This window comes from Canis aureus, chromosome 5 (genome assembly GCF_053574225.1).
Source record: "Canis aureus isolate CA01 chromosome 5, VMU_Caureus_v.1.0, whole genome shotgun sequence".
NCBI lineage: Eukaryota > Metazoa > Chordata > Mammalia > Carnivora > Canidae > Canis > Canis aureus.
Window position 1 is genome coordinate 81,722,173 of NC_135615.1, and position 20,010 is coordinate 81,742,182.

A 20,010-nucleotide genomic window follows, 5' to 3' on the forward strand; every position below is an offset into this window, starting at 1 on the left:
GGCAGCAGCAGGAGGGGCAGGGTGGGAGCAGCAGGGAGCAGGGCTTGTTAAGCTCAGAGGCACTCCAGCAACACCCTGTCCCATCAGCTTGGGTTGGCAGGCACATGGAAGCCGGCATCTTTGGGTCCCAGGCAGGGAGGGGTGCAGTTTCTCTCCTGGAGACTTGAGACCTTCACAAAAGTCCAGCCCATCCCTCCCAGCCCGGCCTGCCCCTGCTGAGTCTTGTCCCACAGAACACAGAGCTTGCAGAGCCTCCCCGCCCACATGGTGCAAGGCTTCCCCCACCGCAGCTCCCAACAGGCCAACAGTGAGCCCTCCTTCCCCTCGAGCCTGGACACCATCACCCTCAGCTCAAGGGTGTAGACCCAGACCCAGCACGTTCTAGGGGCTCGAACTAGGGAAAACCTGAAATGCTCCGAGGCCAGCCATGTCCCACTACAGAGACAGGGATGAGGGAGGGAGGGATGGAGGGAGGGCAGCCTGACTGCAGGAGTCAGCTGGAGTTTAGTACCCACCCCACCCCCACCCTCCAAGTAAGGCAGCTGCTGCCAAAATGCATTCAGAACAGCTCGAACTTTAATGGACACTCGGTAACCCCTTCTTGGCTGAAGGCCGTTTGAGGAGGTTCCCACGGGCAGCATTTGCCACCCTCAGGACACAGGGACAGGTACACAGGGTGAGGCAGGGAACCTGAACGCTGCGGAGTGGCGATCAGTGGGCCGCTCGTACCGGGCCAGGACTGGCGGCACTAGGCCTGGGGCTCGGGCACCATCCTCCACCATTTGAAGGCAAAGGGCACCCGGCGGATGTTGGCACAGGCACAGAAATCCCCGATTTCGGTCAGGTAGCAGTCAAAGTCATCGATGAAGGTGCACTTGAAGCCCAGGGGCTCGAGCAACTGGCAGATTTTTTCTTCCAGGCAGCAGGTACCCTTGATCTGGGGCCCAAAAGGCTTGGGGATGCCCAGATTCTTGCCCATCACAATCATCTGCAGCTGGCACACAGGATGGGCAAGGCCGAGGTAGGGGTCAGAGCCATGGAAGACGGCCTCCTCACCCCACCCCGTCCCTCCTCTCGGTGCCATTGGGTCCGACCCAAGGGGAAGCGCAGGCTGTGTTCAGGCTTGGCCGCAAGCAGTTTCTCTAGACTGTCCCTGCAGACACCACCAGTCAACCGCAGCAAGATCCAGCTCACTTTTGCTTAACCTTCCCCTGGCTCGGACCTGTTTCAGCAACACTGAAATCCTGTTGGGCCAAGGTCTGGCTCTGCAGACTTCTGGGGTCCCTTGTTCTACTGCTCTTCTCTTGCTCTGGACAGGAAGTTTCTTTTACACTGTAACCCAGGTGCCTCTCCTGGGGTGACCCCCCCCCCCCCCAGCTGTCGGTTGATCTCCATCCATTTCTCAATTCCAGCCTCTACTTCCTCAAAGACGTTTCCCCCACTGCTACGCACGTGGGCTCCCAGGGCCTGTGTCGTGCCCAGAGGGCCCCCTGGCCTCCTAGAATTAAAAGCCACCTATATGTGACCAATGCTGCAGGGCCTGTGTCCCTGGGACTCAGAAGAGGGTAAGCAGCGCCCCCATCCATGAGGTGGGCCCACAGCATTCCCTCGAGGTTGGGATGAGCCCAGGGCCTGGGGCTAGTCACCCAGCCTGGCACCTGCTGGCCTGTGCCCTGTAGCAGTGTTCCCCTCCCTGGGAGGGAGAGAAGCTTCCATCTCCCCTCCTCCCAGAGCACTCCTGCCTGCTATGCCCGAGCCTCAAGCCCAGTATCATGGAGGTCCAGAGACCAGCCAGGGTTGGCACAGCAGCCCCCCGCGCCACCCCTGCGCGCCTCACCAGGTCAGGGAAGTAGGGCCTCGCGAAGAACTTGCCGGTCTGCTCGCTGGAGGGCACGTTGGTCAGCTGCTCCAGGCAGAAGAGCTGCGGGATGTCGATGATGTCCCTCTCAACCAGGCCCAGCTCCTTCTTCAGGATGTCGCGGTTCAGGTTGATGCACTTCTGCGGGGCGGGGAGATGGGAGTCGGTGGAGCCCGGGGGGCGACCGCCTCCATCACTCCCCGCAGACGGGCAGCCTGCCCTCTGATAACGCACACACGGTCTGTCCAGGGGGAGCGGGGCTCACGAGAGGCCGGGACCTCACAGCTGGTCTGTGCGGGCAGCAGCCAGTTTGGTGCCGCTGCAGCGTGGGCGTCGTTTGGCCCTTGAGCCTGGCCAGGGTGGAGGGCCAGAGTGGGAGGAGTCCTCAGGAGGCACCCTGCTTCCTTCCTTAGGGACGTGAGCAGTTGCCCCCACACCTTGGGGCATGCTCCTGCTCGGACCACCTATTTCCCGGGTCTTGACAAAGGGCTCACGACCTCCACCCTCAGGAGTCACCGGGGCTGAGGTGCTAAATTGACCCCATACCTGGCCAGCACCCACCCTGCTGTACCCAGAGGCCATCCCTGTTCAGCAAAGGTCAGCACCGCCCTGACACCGAGGCACAGCACACCCCCCTCAGCTTGGAGCCCTAAAGGTCCCCGTCAGCAAAGCTGTTTGTGCTGACCCCATGACCTTGGACAAGTCCTTGCCCTTTTCCAGACTTCCGCTTCTTCCCCGGAAGTTGGAGGATCTCTTCTGGGAACAACTCTGCTCCCAGCCAGTGGTTCACGGGGTGAGGCCCGAGGTGCTGGCTGGCCCCGAACACAGCTCGTGGGCCACTTCAGGAAGCATCTGGACGATGCTTGCACTTGGAGCTTCTTGGGGGGGAGTGGCGGGAGAGGGGCCCTCTGTTTTCTGGTCCAACATCAGGCAACTTGAGGGACACAGAGCGCCTGTCTTTGGGGCTCAGCTTGGGATCACTCCCAGTTCTCCCCACAGTTAGGCTCACACCTGGGCGCTAAGCCTCACTATCCTCCTGTGCTTCGGGGACTGAGCTCGGGGATCTCGGAGCTGTCATGATGCCTGGGCTAGAGCCCTTGCCAATTAGGACTTCCTCCCCCCACTCCTTTGGGGAAGGTCCCTCACACCCTTGGCCCCTACCTCTACGTAGTCATTCTGCTTTCTCATGTTTTTGTCAGCCAGAAGCTGATTGATGGTGTTGGCCTGCCGCCCTGTAGGGAAAAGGAGAGGGTGGGAGGGCAGTAAGGCCAGGGAGTGGGGCCACCCGGGGCCAGGCTGACCCCCCAGGGCACAGCCCACTGGGTGTATTGTTGCTCCTCTGTCTGATGGGCGACCTGGCTAGTCTCCAGTGACCTACTCAGGTCACCTGTCACATCTGGGGACTGACATACATCAGGGCTCTTATTAGACCCCAGGGAAGACTTTCACTGCCACCTGCCTCTCTGGCCCTGGTAGGAGGGGAAGCAGCCTGGAACGAGTCAGCAGGTGCCTCCTACCTGCACTCACGTCTCCCCTGGGCAGTGCTGTGCATCATTTGACCCAAACAACCCAGCCACCTTCTACGGGGGACCTTGACTAGATTATTTATTCCTCCAGTTGCTCCATCTTTGAGACAGGGGCCAGCTCAGGCCCCAGCTGACGTCACACAGTCTTTGGCATGTGGGGTGTGATACTTGGTTCGTGCTCAGTAAATGTCACCTTCTGGAAGTGCTTCTGGGACCCATGTGGTTCCTGGGCCCCGCCCCAAAGGTTGATTCACCAGGTCTGGCGTGGGGCTGAAATATTGTGTTTCCAATAAGCTTCCCAGAGACGCTGAAGCTGCACTTTGTGTAGCATGGGTCTAGAGAACTTCCCAGCAGCCCCCCTCTGGGGACCCACGGAGTTTCAAACAGAATGACTGTGCCCCAGCCAGCCGTCCAATCTTTGCCTGTCCACCTAGGTTTTCCACGTGGGTGACCTGGGGACCTCTGAAGTCCCAAAGCCCAGGCACCTGACTCCACATTTCCTGAGCAGACAGACGTGAGTGTTGGTAGCACCTGGTTTTGTCGCACCCCCCCTCCCCCCCGCTGCCCGCCACAGAGCCTCCTTCTCATCCGCTCGGCCACCTCTCTGCCACCCCAGAACTTCTGATTGGCCTGGGCGGCCCTAGCACTGCTGGAATAGCCCCGAACCAGAACAAGCTGTGCTCATGTGCTACACGTTAGGCTTTGATGCTTCCCTGGGATTCTTTGAACCAGGAGGAATAAAGGAGAAGCAGCCCTCTAGCAAGGACACCCTGGAAAGGAGGAGCTGGCCTCTGCTCCAGCGCCGGGGGCTTTCCTCACCGTTAGAAAGGAGCTGGTCCTCCCGGACCTCTTCAAACAGAGCCATGTCCCCGTAGCCCTCCTTCTGTTTCTCCTCGAACAGTCTGTAGCAGGAGCTGGGGCTGGCCAGTAGCAGCCGGAAGCCCTGGGGAACAGCTCGGGTCAGATGCAAGCTTCCCCGCCAGAAGCTTCTAAGGAGTTTGAAAAGGTGGGAGACACCCTCCCTCTCCCCCACCCCCCCACCCCCTCCAGACCTTTTCACCCTCACTCTTGTCCTGTGTGGGGATGAAGCACATGAACTCATCCATGTGGCCCACCATCAGCCAGTCCGAGAAGAGCTCCACCGGGGCCTGGACTCGCTGGGCGTAGAGGAAGTCCCGGAGGGCCTTGCTCATGTCTCGGCCCTCCTTGCTAAGGGAAAGACGGAACAAACAGCCCTTGAGCCGACATGGTGTGTGTTGGCGGCCACCTGCTCGGGGGTCAGGCTCCCTTCAGCTAACCGGCTGCTCTAACCCTTGGGCCCAGGTGCCCAGTCCATAAAGGAGGGGGTGGCTAAGAATCCCTTCCCCTGGCCCAACTCAGGGCCAAGCCAAGGGGTTCTAGCTAGATCAGTTCTGAGCCCTGGGATGCAAGGAGCTCTTAGCTTTGGATTAATAACCACCCAGAAGTCCACACACCTCGTAGAAATTAGCTCCTGCTGGCCACTAGGCCACTCACCTTTAACATCCCTCCGATCTAAACCCTGGAATTGCCACTCAACAGGATGAGCCGTGTGTCTGCTTTTTCTATCTATAATCTCCCACGACAAAGACTCAAAAATCCTTTCTTAGCAGTTTAGAGAATGATCCAGAGCAGATGACCTGCTGAGTCATGTGTAAGTCAGGCGGAGCCAGAGGAGTTAACAGGTCCCTTTAGTGTTAGGGCAGTTGGCCACCACCTGGCCCCTTGCCTCACCTGGGGTAAAAGCAGCTGCCAATGAGGATCCTGCCTAGGGGGTACTCTTTCCCTTCCACCTTGACAGGTGGGGACACCATCAGGTTCCCAATGGAATCCATGCTGGCCACCCTGTGGTCCTTGGTGCACTGGATCACGTAGCCAACCCCGGGGCTCTGGAAGACGACGCAGCAGGGCGGGCGGGCGGGGGGGGGGGGGGTAGGTTAGGAAGGATGGGTGTTCAGCCCCAGGCTCATCGCTAATCCAGACTCTCAGAGTCCCACACCCCCTGCCCCCAGAGGCCCCTCGGGCCCTCCCCCGCTTGGCACCCCCCTATCCCTTCTGGGCAGGTGGGATGGGGTCTGATCGGCCACACTGAGCCCCACACCAGTGAGTATTTCATGGGGAAGTCTTCCAGCGTGAGGACCCGAGGGGTGTCCAGGACCAAGGAGAGCGTCTTGTGGGGCGCCTGGGTGTAACAGAAGGCCATCTCGTCCTGGAGGAGACAGGAGGAGGAGTTGAGTCCCCTTGCTCTACCAGCTGCTTTCCTGCCCGGGTCTGGCTTGCCAGTCCCAACACTCCCTGCACACAGGCCGCCTCCAAGGGACGGGGGGGCACCAGGAACCCCCATCTGCCAACTCCTGCTTGGGCCTTGAACCTCAGCCGGACATCCCCCCTTCTTTGGGGGCTTTTCCAGACCCTTCTCTGCATCACGTTTAAAACCTGGGCCACCTAGATCCTCCCCGCTCTTCGCGTCTGCACCCCGTCCACACACACACAAGCCTCAGCGTCTTCAGGTGGGAGGTGGACTCCTCCCTGAAGCCAGATGCTGTGGGGCCCCTACAACCAGTTCACTCGGACTCTTGCCCCTTCCTAAGGCCACTTCTCTAGTTCTCAGCCAGAGGGGGCTCTTTAAAAACCTAAGTCAGAACATTTCACTCTGAATTCTCCCCTTTCGACATCATCCCACCTTGTGAACTCGTGTCTAGTCCTTACCTTGACTTAAAAAGGTCTCTAGTATAGGATCTGGCTCTTTCCTACCTCTGGCCTTTCTGCTCTGACCTGGCCACACAGCCCTTCCGTTCTTCTGATCCTCCGAGCACACTCCCACCCCCTCCACCCCATCGGGGTCTTCCCATCAGCTGTGCTCCTACCCGAAGAGCTCTAATATCTCATGTAGCACCTACCCCCAATCTTTGCGTGGCCAGCTGGGTTTCCTGAAGTTGAAGGTTTTCCTGACCACCCCAAACTGCCTAGTCTGGCTAGAGACTCACTATGGCATCTTGCTTTCCCAGTGCTTAGAGCCCTGTGTCCTTGCTAGTATAGGAGCACGATCTGTCCCATTGTCCTCTACCTCCAGGACGTAGAATGGTGGCCAGTGTACAGTCCTCACTCAGCCACCAGGGGAGAGGGGAGCACCAGACCTCAGGGCTCCAGCAGTCAGGCTGGACACTGGAGGGGTAGCCCTGCTCCGACGGCCCGGGGGTGAAGGTACCAGACTGTTAGCACCTAGGTGTTCTGTGGTCTCGAACACACACATCGTGGAATGGAAGGAAGTTGGACCCTAAGCTATCCCTTAGTGGCTAGGACTTGGGCACGTCATTCCATCTGAGTCCTTGCTAAAAGTCCTAGGAACAGATCCCCTCTGGTTAGTCTGAGCTTTGCTGGGCAGGTGGAGTGGTCACATGAAGCTGGTCTGAGATGCCACATGCAAGTCTCCCAGCCCCTCCCCAACAGGTGGGTTTACCTGGAGCCACCTGCCCAGGCGGTTGGGGTCCTCATAGACAGATGCCACCTGGCTGTTACTCTTCTCGCTCAGCTCCATCACCGTGTTCACAAAACCCTGGACCTGCAGCTCTCTGCCACAGGAGAGACACCAACTGTGGGGAGGCCCTCGAGGCTCCCTCCACCCCGTCATGGCCTCACTCTCCCAGGGGAAGGAGGGACACCACCTTCTGGGCAAGAGAGATTATGCCCCCAGCCCCGAGGTAAGCAGAGCTGCTGTCCCCCACCTCCTGGAGCACAAGCTGGTTCCTCGATTGGGTCTCACTCAGCGGCACCCAGCTCATGCAGTCAGGTCAAGGGTTACCAGTTTCCATCCCCAAGAGCTTGCTTTGTCCCTGTCCTGCTGTCCCTCCCCATGTGTGCCTCCCAGCCCCGCCCCAGGCTCTCCCACACCTCAGTCTACCCAGAGGGCAGACTTCTACCCGGAAGGAGCTATAGTTTTCTCCCAAGAAGCCAAGCAGCCAAGCACCCCCGCCATGGGAGGCCAACAAGGTTGCCACGTTTGTGTGGTTGATGGGGAGGTAGGTCTTGGACGCTGGGATCGTAGTGCTGTCGTGCACAGCCACGTGGGACCAGGACGCACAGCTGTTCCTTGTTGGGGATAAACAGTAATGTTTGAGGTAGACATTAAGACCACTCATTTTATAAACAGATCCTTGGGACGCCTGGGTGGCTCAGGGAGTGATCCTGGAGTCTCGGGATCAAGTCCCGCATCAGGCTCCTTGCAGGGAGGCTGCTTCTCCCTCTGCCTGTGTCTCTGCCTCTGTGGGTCTCTCATGAATAAATGAATAAAATCTTAAACAGATCCTCACAAGCTGAATGCCAGTGGGGTCACTGTTGGGAAGTGCCAAAATGGAGATTCTAGTCTGGTTCCACGTCCAAGACTTCCATCATTATTCTGTGGCCCTGAAGAACCGATCTCTCTGGTCAACAGACAAGGCTGCCGGTAGCTGACCAGGCTGACCAGGTCTGGAACAGTCTGAGGACATGTGCTGGGGGAAGGGCGTGTGGCCCCAGGCTGGCAGCCACGCTGGGTCAAGCTGTGCCTGCAGGCCACCCTCTAGGGGAGAGTCTTAGAAGACCAGGCTTTCAGCAGATGCCTCTTATGAGCGAGCTTTGATCTTCAGATACAAAAGACAAAGTAGAAAGATCTGGTGTCTGGGTATCTTATCAGCAAAATCCCTGGAGCGCTTTCACTTTTTAGTCTGAAGCCTGGCCTTCCTCTGGGGTCCCTTCTGGAAGGCCTCTCCTGAGGAAGGGCTAAGCTTTCTTCTATCCCCACCAGGCCTGGAAAAAGGAGCGTTGCCCCTCGCCATGAGGCACTGCTCGGGACACTTGCACTTCCTCCAAGCTCTCCATCTGGCATCTGGTTCCACCCCCTCCCAGCTCCCCCTTCGCTGGGACCTCTGGTCCTCAGCTGCTGGCCCCCCGGCTTTCTGCTTCTTGGCCTTCCTCTTTCCCTTGGCCTGGAACCTAGGATCGTCGTCCTAGTTCTATGCTTGCCCGCGCACTTGGGGTGACTCGCTTGGCAGAGCCCAAGCCTGGTTAGTCCAGTTCCATGTTTCTTCCCTAGAACTCGAGTTACTGAGACTAGCTGGAGAAGAGCCGCTGGTGACAAGGGGAACTGGTCCTAGTCCCCGACAGCTGTCATCCTAGCACATCCCTCGTCCTTTCGCTCTGCTCTCCCTCCCAAGCTGCGAGTGAGCAGTCCTTGTACCTACGGACAGGACCTGTAGACACGTCCTACCAGTCTGGTTCCTGGAGCTGCCACTCCCCTCCCCTCGGATTTTTCCTGCTCTGCTGGGTCATTCCATTAGCATCGTTCTTTGCTTTCTACCTTAAAAACCAGCCTTCCCTTGGCTTCATATCCCCTTCTCGCTTCCCATTTCTTTGGAGTTTTGCAAAGTACTCCCTTCCCATTCGTCCTTCAGTGCTTCCAAACCCACCTCGTAGGATTTCTTGCTGCATGGTGCATGGCCCCTATCTTGCCAAAACCAGCAGGCATCTCGTTCTCTTGGGGTTTCACACAGCTGGCCCCTCACCTTTGCCGCTGAGTCTCCCCCTCTCCTGGTTTCTAACCGAACCTCCTCTGCCTTCTTGGTTGCCTTTGCCAGATTCTTGCCCAGACTAGCGTCAGGTCACCCCAGAGCTCACGGCCCAGCTGCCTTTCCTGGGTACAGTACTCCTCGTGAGCACGGCTAGGCCTGTGGCTGTGAACGTCCTCCACCTGCCAGGGACACCCAGACTCATCTGGAGCTTCCAAACTGTCCACGGAGCTCCAGAAGTTTAGAAACCCAGTGGATGCCCCCAGCTTTAAGTCACCAGGACCAGAGCACCGACTCTACCCATGTCAGCAGTGGTATCACCATTCACCTTACTGTGGACCCCAAGCCCAGGGGACAGTCTTGTTTCCTTATAGCCCATGTGTCAGCAAACCTGGGTCAGGGGGTGGGCAGGGTCCACCTTCAGTGCACCCCTGAATCTAACCTCTGTGCTCCCACCCCCTGGCCTGAGCCACTACTGTGTCTGGCTCACACTGTTGCAGCAGCTGAGCCGGTTCCTGCCTTCTGCTTATGCCCCGGTTTTCCAGATGGTCGGAGCGATCGTATAGACAGGGCCCTTGATGGTCTCCTGCGGGTTTTACCAGCCAGGGCCCTTTGTCCCCTTCTCCATAGGGATGTGGCCACCTAGCTAAGACGCCAGTCCTGGCTTCCCTGCCCTCAGATGTGGCCCTCTGCAGGCCGTGAGCACTTGAGAAGTAGTTCAGGAGACTTCCAGACCTCAGCAGTGACAAGTGACAGCTTTGCCCGACTTTGACACTTCTTCTTTCCCAGGGGCTGGGACTGGACGTGCTTGGGCCCAGCCTCCATCACGAAGATGAAGATGCCACCCCAGGGGCAGCCCGAGGGTTTCTTACCTGCACAGATAGACCTCCAGAGGCATCTGGGTGCTGGGAATAAAGACGCAGGGGGCCACCCGAAACACTACCGTGTCTTTGTACACCAGGGTCTCTGGAATGGACTGCAACGGCCCCCACGGCCCCATCAGCGAGCTGCTTCCACCTCCCCATCCCCCTCGTCCCCACACTCTCCCCCTCCCACGCGGGCCCCGGGCTGCTGGTCTACCTGGGGACCTACCGGGTCCTGAGGTTCTTCCACCAGGGAGACGGAGTAGGAGATCAGGCCCGAGAAGTCGGCAGACGGGAACTCGATGGCTTCCACGTAGAAGGTTTCCTTCAGGTTGTTCTCCAGCGGGGCGAACGTGTAGGTGCACTGGCCGGGCCCCAGCAGCACCTCAAAGGTGCTCGAGCTGTCTCCTGGGGACAGAGGGACCTGCCAGCTGCCGGCGCAGCCCAGTGCCTGCCTGCGCACCGGACGCTCGGGGTGCCGGCTCCCTGCTCCGGGGAGAAGCCAGGCTGGAAGCCCCCCGGGGGACAGGAGCCAAGCTGGCTTTCTGTCCCTGTGTTTCCGGTGTTTAGGGCTTAGTGGACAATCCACTGCTCGTTCCCGAACGGGGGCCAAGGCTCAGCGACCCAGCTCCCAGACCCATCCCACATCGAGGACAGGGGTTCAGATGAAGATCCCCGCCTTCCCGGCCCTCAGGCCAGGGCAAGACCCGAGGGAGGCGGATCTACACTTGGGCCAGCTTTGGGGAGATCCTAAAAAGCCTTAGAGGGGAGAAGCTACAAGGGGCGGCTTGGCAGCCTCATCTGAAAAGTCCGAGCCTGCCCGAGTAAGCGCTAGGGAGGCGTCCGTGGGAATGGCCTGTCGGACAGGGCAGGCCTCGGAGCGTTTCCTGAGAAGCCAAGGAAAGTTCCCCTCAGCTGTGCGGAGCCCAGCGCTCCTTGGGGTGTGAGATACAACACCACGCACAGAAGAGAGAAGTGACCCCACTCTGTGGTCGTATCTAGTTAATTCAGTCCCAGATTGGTTCGTTCTCCGTTCACAGAGGAGGTCCTGACCCGAGGCCACCGAGCTTCCCCACCGGACCTTCCTGCCACCACCTTCGGCCTTCTGACTCCTTCCCGGTGTGGCCACTCTACCCTGATGGCAGCTGCTCCCACTCAGAGCCTCTAGACAGCCTCCAACTGTAGGAAATCCCAGGTCTACCTCGGTCCACCCAGGCCCCGGACCATCTGGGCACTGCGTCCTCTCACAGCAGGTGCCAGCAGATGGCTGCTGCAGCCACCGCCACCTCCGGGCACAGGCTCGGCTCCAGTTCACTGGCCCCTCGCTCTGGGGGAGCGCACTGTGGTGGCCCGCGTGGGGCTGTGGGTCCAGACAGCTGCTAGCTCCCGGTCACTCTGCAGAAATCCTTACAGGCACCCAGGCCTCGAAGGAGAAAAGCCGGACAAGATAGAATCTGCCACCAGAGCCCCCGAAGCTGCTCAGCACAGGGACACAGCCCTTTCAACTGGCTGCAGAGGTTCGCAGCAGGTAACTTGGAGCCCTGTGGGGTTCCCAGCTACCCAGACAGGCCTGTGCTGGCCACCACTCGGCACCCCAAAAGCTGCTACCATAGGCCTAGCACCTTCCACTGCACCAGGGCCCCGGGCTCCACCCAAAGCTGACTCGGCATGGAGTGGTGGGAGGCAAGGGGGTCCCAGGTCTGCCTGCCACGGGCCTTCCCAGCCACTTCAGTTCTTCTGCCGTTGACTGGGGGAGGGGGTGCTTCTCTTCTAGCTGCTGGTGTTTAAGCTCAGCTGAAGTTTTGTTGTGCACATACTATGTGCCGGGAACTGCGGCGGAGACCCGTGGATTCCTATGCACCTTCTCCCCACCTTGGGGGCAGAGGCTGTGACTGCCATCCCCGTTACAGGAGTGCGGAGGGAGCAAAGTACCTTGGGCCCCAGACACGCTCTTCTGCCCTCATGCCTGTTCCCACTCAGCTCTCAGCTCCGCTACCTCTGAACTGTCCATGACTGTCCGTCCCTAGCAGGCTTGCAGAGCAGCCAGTGAACCTACCCTTGGAGCTGGAGCCCCAGAACAGAGTAAACACGGGTCGGAGCTGTGCTTTTTTTCTCCTACCTTCTGTGTACCGCAGGGTCTGACCCTCCATACCTCTAGCCCACTTCTTCATCCCTCGAGAATCCTAGTCCCTTGGAAGCACATGCTAGCAGATAATGCCCCCGTCCTCCATGGACTGTTCTAGCACCGGCTCGTCTCTACCACGATTGTGGTCACTGCTTGTCACACCGTAGACCACCCATGAGCTCTCTACTTTGAGCTCATTGCAACGAGCTACAGCTCTGCGCCACCTCGGCCGCAAAACTCCGTGCTCACGGCCCGACACCCCCTCCAAGCAGGTTGTCGTCATCTCGTCTTTTCAGCTCATGTACACTCCACCTCTGATGCTTAACCCCAGCCCCCACCCTGCTGACCCATCTCACCCCCCCACCCCACATGCACGCACATTCTAAGAGCCACAGCTACGCCTGCTCCCTGGCACACGTACCATCGGCTACCACACCAAGGCCTCCACTCCAGTTAAGCCACATCTGCAGGGCTCTCTTGTATCCGAGCAGCCAGAGGACCCACCATGCTGAACGACCCCACTTTAGCAGGGACCAAGCCTCAGAGCCACCCTCAACCCTGCTCGGGAACACCACGGTCGTGCTGTCCGCTAGCGCACCCGCTTCCCGTGTCCCCAGGGTGGGATGGTCTCCTGTAGCTCCTGCTCTAGATGTGCTTCCTCACCCCCGCCAGATCCGGGCCACCTGCAGGGGTGCTGTGCTCTTCCTGCTTCAGACATCACCCCTCCTCCACCTCCACACGGTTCCCTCTACGGCAGAGTCCTCCCACCTGCATCTCCGTCTGCTCGCTTCGCGGTGGCTTCCACCCCCACTGCTCTCATCAAGTTCACAAATGACCATCATTTAGAAAAACCAAGACTTTACCATAGATTTGATTCTTCTAGCAACAGCATTGGCTACAGTCAGTCACGGCCCTCCTGAAAGGCTTCCTTTTCCTTTGTACCAGAACTTCTGCTCCGGCTTTCTAGTTCTCTGGAATCTCCCCTTAGTCATCTTTGCTGTAACTTTTAGAGCAGGGATTCTCAACCTTTAGGCTGCTTCAGAATCACCTGGAGGGCTTGTGAAAACAACGTCTGTGTATCCCTGCCCTGTTGTAGAAGTTAAACATTTTTAAGAATTAAAACTCTAACCCCAACGTGGGACTCGAACCCACAGCCCTGCAATCAGCAGTCACATGCTCCACTGACTGCACCAGCCTGGCATCCGGTTGCCCTGTATTCCTAAGCTGTTTTTATTTTTAAGTAATCTCTACACCCAACACGGAGCTCAAACTCATGACTCCGAGATCAAGTCACACGTTCTACCGACCTAGCCAGATGCCCTTAAGTTTTTGTTTAAAAAAGAAAAAAAGAAAAAAGGAAAAAACAAAAAACAAAACAAAAAAAAAACCACCCTGACAGCTTGGTACAGGTGATGAAGCACAACATCTTCAGCAAGCTACACATGTCACGGCTTCTGTTGTCTGTACACAGTGGGTCACACTGGGCCAGAGCCTCCTCGGGGCCTGAACCCGGCTTAGACCCCTCGGTTAAGGCTCACTCCCAGCCCACATACGACCAGCGTGGGCTGCCTCACTCCCAAGTTCAGCCGTGATCTGCAGAAGAGACGGAGAAGACAAGCTAGCAGGCTGAGCACGGCAGGGAAGCAGCTGAGGCATGCTCTCCGGTGCAGGAGATGGCGAGATGGGCACGCCATAGCCGAGCACTCCCCAGTCGCCCAGCCAAAGCTGGACTTGGCTTTTGAGAGAAGGCACTGAATCCTACACCTGGTTAGATGCGTCAGAAACAAAACAAAAAGCCTGTTCGTTCAGGGATGTTTTGCTGGACACGCCGACCTCCACTTTCTAAACCAACAGCCTTTGTGGCTTTATCTGTAGAAGGTGAACACGCCACCTGTCTCTCAGGTTGACAGAGCTACAGATGGGATGGGCAGGGGGTGGTGCGATGCCGGAGACGGACATGCCAGCGCCAAGCTGCCACTCCGCTCCTTGGCCTCCGAGTTCTGGAAACAATACGGCGGGGTCTTGGTACAGGAGCGAGATGGCCCCTTCTGGCAGGAGCAACTTGCAGAAGAGCCTGGCTGATGCGTAGGAGGCAACAGCTTCCAGCCAGCATGGGTTTCCTCTCCCCCAGCCACGGGAATCCCGCAGGATGGGCCGCCACTACACCACTGCTACGGTCGCTATTGGGGAAAGTGGCTTAGAGGCACAGCCACTCACCCGCAGGTCTCGGCTTAGTCCGTGGAGGTGGCAGCCAGAGAGTCCCAGGGACGCAAGTGTGGCCACACCAGGCCCCGACCTGCAGCCCCAGGTGGCCTTTGACGGGGTCCCTGCCGCCAGGAGCGATGTGGCCACTACCGGCCCCTGGTGCGTTGGGAGAGCAGGTCAAGCGGGAGCTGGCACCAAGAACACTCACTTTGGGGCCGATAGACTCGGGCTTTCCTCGCCTCTTCCTCGGAGGTGTGGAGAACCAGCCGGTATTTCTTTAAAGTGGCGCCGGGCCCTTGAACGTTCAGGGTCATCTGGGACAGGCTCTTTATTTCTGGACAAGAGACAAGGTGAAGGTTTAGGCGCCTCCAGAGGTGGAGGGAGGAGCTGTAGGGCGAGGGCTGGGGCTTGTATGTGGGGGCACTGGGGACCTCCCACCCCGTCTCTGCCCTGGCCCAGCCCCGCAACAGGTGTCTGCAGCAACAGGTGTCTGTGGCTCGCTGCCCCACTTGGCCACAGACAACTTGCCATCTCTGGGGTCTGCTTGGAGTCAGGTCAGCATTTGCCCCATACGGCCTGGGAGAGCACCTGGCCCCCACCCCCAAACACAGGGAACGGGGCCTGGCACGGTCAGCTCAGGGAGGGTCCCCCTCCAGCCTTGGTGTGAGCCAGGGCAGCCCCTCCTGCTGTAAGGCCTGAAACCTGGGTCCCAACCACAAATGAGGACCAGATCCAACACTGCTCTTGCCCAAGACAGGTCGGGGTTCCCAGCCCAGGTCACGAGGGGGTTTTTAGGAAGATGCTCGCATCCTCCTCGTGCTTAGTCTTCTCAACTGCTTAGTGAAGCCAGCTGGATCATCCCCATTGTACAGATGGCAAAGCGAGACCCGGTAAGTGGACACGCTCAAGTCCAGAGACAGGAAGTAGTTTGTTGTCCGCCCTCAGGGCCCACACTGCTGCCATGGGGCCGCTTTCTTCCTGGTTACAAGCTCCAAGCCTCTGATGAGGGGTTGTGGGCGCAGAGGGTGGGCCTCCGCCTGGGATCCGTGTGCACCGAGGGGGGCGGCAGCAAAGCCCCGGGAGAGGCGGACCCCAGCAAGAAAAGGTGGCAACAGTCCCAGGACAGTGGCCAGTTCTTACCCTCTGGAAAGAACACCTTGGTGGTCTTCTGGTCTATGATCTGGCCCTTGTCGGCAGGGCTGCAGTTCACAAGCAGGATGGCACCCCAACCACTAGGACCCCAGACCCAGTTTTTCTGCAAAGACGACAGGAGAGTGGATTCAGGAAGCAGCCAGATAAATCCTGCTTTCCAGAGGCCACCCCACATCGGGAGCAGAGCTAAGGCTTTCTCCAGGGTGACAGGGACCTCCTTGCCAACTCGACACCTAATAGGAGAAGGCAGTGCCAGTGGAGTGGGGCACCCAGGGAGTGGGTCTAGCGGGAGGGAAGAAGCTGGGTGCAGGTTGCAGCTCCCCACCTGGTTTCAGTGCCGGGGAAGCAGGGACAGAGGTATAAGGGAGAGATCTGTCCCACCTAGGGGGCCTGTTCTGGTCGAGCATGTACGACCAGGCCAAAATGGGGACCTACCATCAGATAGATGTGTTTTTAAGGAGCTAGACATGGACTTCATCCATTCTGATTGTAGTGGAGCAATTTGACATCAAAGACACTACAGGATCCAGACAGTGTGAACCCGCGCCCTTCCCCGGGCCGCCTCACCTTGGCCTGCTTGTCACTCGCTATCTCCACCTGCCCACTGCGGTAGATGTCCACGTCCAGGGAGACCACTGAAACAAGAGGGAAAGTCTCCGCCACCCAGACCTGCTGGATGGAGCCTCGCAGCGGCAGGTAAGGCCAGCGCTGCCCAAGGCTGGATCAGGGATGCCCAGTCTTGGGGGCATGAGGTAAGCTGTCGAAGGAGGTTTCTGAGAGGGGAAAGGACCTGAGAAGGTTAACCTTGCACCAGACTCACCCCAGTTGTAACAGAAACAGTGCAGGTGGGGCCGAGAGTAGGTGGGTAGATGGCGGGGTCGCGGGGAAGGTCCCATGCTGCCCGCAGGGACCAGGTCAGGGTGAGGAGGGCGGCCGGGAAGGGATGGTCCATCCAGGACCCACGGGAGGCAGCCTATTGCGGGAAGAGCCCCACAGACCCTCTTGCTGCTGCGATGCCTGCCCCTCGCCCCGGGGTGGGAGCCCACTCACCAATCCCGGTGAGGCGGAGCACGGCCGTGGCCACGGGGGCGTCCTCATCGGGCAGATAGTAGGAGACCAGAACCTGTGGAGAGAGAGCCCAGAACCGGTGGAGCGGAGGCTTCGTACCCACGTCCGGCCATTTGACGTCGGTCTCACGTTCCAGCCTCGGAGCTTCTGAGGTCTGCCCGAGTGGGGCAGGGTCCTCCAGGGGCGGGCCTGGCCACAGCCCACCCGAGGCTCCACCCCAAGGGGAGACACCAAGGCACCTGCCCTACGTCATTCAACCAGAAAGGGGTGGCACGAGATGGGAGATCCAGGCTGCCTGGCCCCGGAGGTCGAGATTTAGGCCATGCTGGACATCCTCCTCGCCCTACCCCCGCCCTCCTGGGGTCGCACCTGTTGCCTGGAGATGGGCAGCGGGGAAGCAGGGGTGCTTCTGAGTGTTCAGCTGATTACTCAATCAAAGATAGGACACCTGGGGTGGGGCCTGGAACCAGAGTAAGTCTTTCCTGCGTCCTGCACCAAACTGCTTCCAGAAGGGCCTTTGTACTTGAGACAAACACCTGCGCTTCAGCCACGGGCCCGGCCCACCAAGCCCTCATCACGGACCAGAGAGCTAACCAGTACGTGGGGCCATGTGACCCACCACCTGCTTCCAACTGGAAGCTTCTGTCCTCTAAAGTCCAGGGTCTCCCTAGACGCCTCCTGACGGTGCTGGAGGCTGAGCCCCGGGCAGAGAACACTGCTCAGGTCCTCCGGGCTCAGCCAGGACACCTCACAGCCGTGAATCCTACCTGTGAGCTACGCAGGGCTTAAGTGTGCTGCCTGCCGCCGAGGGAGGCCCTGCGCTGGGCACAGAGCGCCAGCCGACCATTCCAGCAAGTTCTGCAGACCGCGTGCCCTAGTCCTCGCCCCCACTTCACATTGGGGGCACCTGGTGGGGGCTATGAGCCACAGAAGCCAGGGGCCCACCCAGAGGCTGGCGTAATTGGCAGGGGCTGTGGCCTGGGTGGCGAGTGTTTCAAAGTCCCCAGTGGTTCCAATCACCCTGCACGGGCCGTCAGCCGCCGCCACAGAGCCGCCACCACCAAGCGGAGCCCGCCTCACAAGCTCAGCCTCCCGCCACCAACGGTGCCCTTTGGGAGACGGCTTGCCCAGGAGAAAGAACACGGCCCTGGGCTCCAGTCCTTGATCTGCCCCACTCTAGTCACGTCATTCAGGCTGGGGAGAGGTCATTCTGTGCCTCAGTTTCCTTGTGTGTAAGCGGAGGGAAGGCAGACCTCCTGACCTCCAGATAGCCAGCGCACAGCCTTCGATACACGTTAGCTCTTAAGTCTCATTAAAATCTCCACCCCCCAAAATAGAAAAATAATGAAGGGCACCTGGGGGGGCTCAGTGGCTGAGCGTCCGCCTTGGGCTCAGGGCGTGATCCCGGGGTCCTGGGATCGGGTCCCACATGGGGCTCCCGGTGAGGAGCCTGCTTCGCCCTCTGCCTGTGTCTCTGCCTCTCTCTCATGAATACATAAAATCTTTAAAAAATAAGATCTCCACACCCCCAAGGACCAGCCTTAGTCAAAAAGCCCATCTGCGTTTTGCCGCTAAAACCTTGGAGCCAGACTTTAAAAGCGGCTTGTTGGGAAGCCAGCCCGGTGCGGTCAGGAGGTGGGGAGGAGACAGGTGTGCTTGAGCTTGCATCCGGGTCAGCAGGGGGCCGGGCACCCCCTCTCCTGGGCTCCGGGCCCAGGACACCCCAGCGTCAGGAGGCCGCCCCCCGAGGTGGCCCCGCCCCAGCGCACCTGGTCCGCGTCGTTGGCGGAGCTGGGGCAGGTCATCTTCACCAGCACGTCCGTGGGATTTGACAGAGGCCACCGGGTCACGGCCGTCCCCTCCTGGCCCGTCCCCGGGAGCGTGCCGTGGAGGTCAACCGAGACCCCCGGGGAGCTGCTGATGGTAACCGCCTCACACCTCTCCGGGGCGCACCTGGTCGGCCCGACGAGACGAGGAGACTTTAGGGCACAAGAGCCTCCCTCCTCAGCCCACAGCACAGCCGGCTCCTTATCCTCTTTCTCCTTAGGGCGCTGAGCCAAAGGTGGGTGCTCAGGGCAGCCTCATGGTCCTCACAGACCTGAGCCCCCCTCCTACCTTCCCCCACTCCAAGGGCCCCGTAGCCTCCCTCCCACCAGCTCTAGCCCAGACCCCACCCTCCCACCCAGGCTCCAGAAGTCACCAAGGCTACATCTTATTTGTAAGCCCATGAAGAGAGGAGCTGTTTGAGCCAGAAGGGACCCTTATAGGGACCCCTATAGGGACCCGGGTCTTGGGAGGTCCATACTGTGACCCCGGGGAAGACTGGAGCTCTCAGGAGCGAGTCACCCCCCACCCAAGGCTCCAACTTATAGAACACCCCCCCCTTAATCCTCATGGCCTCCTAGAGAGCCAGCCTCATGCCACTTTCACCAGTAAGGGAACAGAACGGGCAAGGCCCTGGTTTCTCTGAGGTCCCACAGCCCATATCGGGCAGAGGCAGGATTTAGGGGACTTGGGTCAGGATTTTGCAGTATTGGGACTGGGAGGTCCTTAGACACCCAAGCCACACTCCTCGAGGTGAGGCAGGAGCCAAAGCTGCAGAGAAAGGAGGTGACCTCGGCCCCCACATAGTTTAGGGGCAACCCCAGTATGGGAGTCAGGCACCGGCGTCCCTGTGCACACCTGTCCCCCAGGCAACCCCAGCAGAGCCCCCAGCTCCTTACCCATTGACATCCAAGCAGATTTCCATGCCCAGCACACACAGGGCACGGACAGGGCTGTCCAGGGACAGGTGGATGATGCTCTGGAAAGACATGGCACAGCTCTCCAAGCCGACTACCCTCAGACCTACACGACAACCCGAGGTCAGCACAGCAGCCTCAAATAACCCCACTCTCCCCCGACCCCTCCTCTCTTATGGGCTCAGGGCCTCCCCAGCCCGCCCCTTGTTAAGGACACTTCGGCAGTTGCCCAGGTGTGACTGATTTTCCCCAAGGAGACTTGCTGGGGTGGGAGGTGGCGCAGAGGAGCAGGTGGGGTCGGAGCCCGGCCAGCGCTAATCCATCAGCTAGCTAGTTCCTGCAGATCCAGGGCATCTGAGGCTGGCTGCTCAGGTCTCTGGCCTTCAGCTGGGAGCAAGAGGTGGTCTGGGGAGCCCGTGCAGGGCAGGGGTACAGGGCGACCCGGCCATGGGCTGCAGGACTGGCTCAGCTGGAAGTGTCAGGAATACATATCTGCAGGGTGGGGTGTGGGGCGGTGGTCAGGATGGCAGCGTGTGGCAGCATCTCGGGGCCCTGGGGCCTCAGTTCTAGGGCGTGTGCTTCCTGGAAACTGAGGAGGTGAGCCGGGCAAAGGGCTGGGCCCGGGGTTCTCAACGCAGGGCGGTTGCAGAAATGATCAGGGCGCTCGTCAACGTCATGGACTCCTGGGCCCGCCAGGCCTGGGGTCCCATCCTCAGGTGATTAGGGGCGCGCGGGAGCCCGATGTGGGACTCGATCCCGGGACCCTGGGACCATGGCCTGAGCCGAAGGCAGATGCTTGACAGACTGAACCCCCCCCGCCGGCCCAGGCACCCCAGCAGCGAACTTTAAAGCAGTGTTCATTTTATGGTTTAAAAGTGAAGGTTTATGGTTGTTTTTTGAAATAAGCACAT

The 20,010-nt window shown here is 59.4% G+C and overlaps 1 protein-coding gene across 1 annotated transcript; it reads right to left on the bottom strand.

The window, feature by feature from the left end:
- Positions 1 to 592: 592 nt before the first annotated feature.
- On the bottom strand, positions 593 to 19,191 carry PADI6 (peptidyl arginine deiminase 6). The gene is made up of 16 exons (XM_077896485.1): positions 19,082 to 19,191; positions 18,128 to 18,311; positions 16,341 to 16,413; positions 15,858 to 15,925; positions 15,279 to 15,393; positions 14,347 to 14,472; positions 10,038 to 10,216; positions 9,818 to 9,921; positions 6,863 to 6,974; positions 5,504 to 5,611; positions 5,137 to 5,291; positions 4,437 to 4,593; positions 4,204 to 4,327; positions 3,020 to 3,090; positions 1,838 to 1,999; positions 593 to 994 (listed from the first exon to the last, which is right to left on the bottom strand). Exons 1-16 carry the CDS (start codon positions 19,171 to 19,173, stop codon positions 749 to 751), a joined length of 2,076 nt encoding a protein of 691 aa, XP_077752611.1. The 5' UTR covers positions 19,174 to 19,191; the 3' UTR covers positions 593 to 748.
- Positions 19,192 to 20,010: the final 819 nt, after the last annotated feature.

Bases quoted from the DNA above. Each gene is read 5' to 3' on its own strand.
- PADI6 (XM_077896485.1), bottom strand. From the start codon at position 19,173: ATGTCTTTCCAGAGCATCATCCACCTGTCCCTGGACAGCCCTGTCCGT. The intron at 18,312-19,081 runs GTAAGGAGCTGG...CGGGCCGACCAG, and splicing joins ATCTGCTTGGATGTCAATGG to GTGCGCCCCGGAGAGGTGTG. The intron at 3,091-4,203 runs GTGAGGAAAGCC...TTTTCCCTACAG, and splicing joins GGACCAGCTCCTTTCTAACG to GGCGGCAGGCCAACACCATC.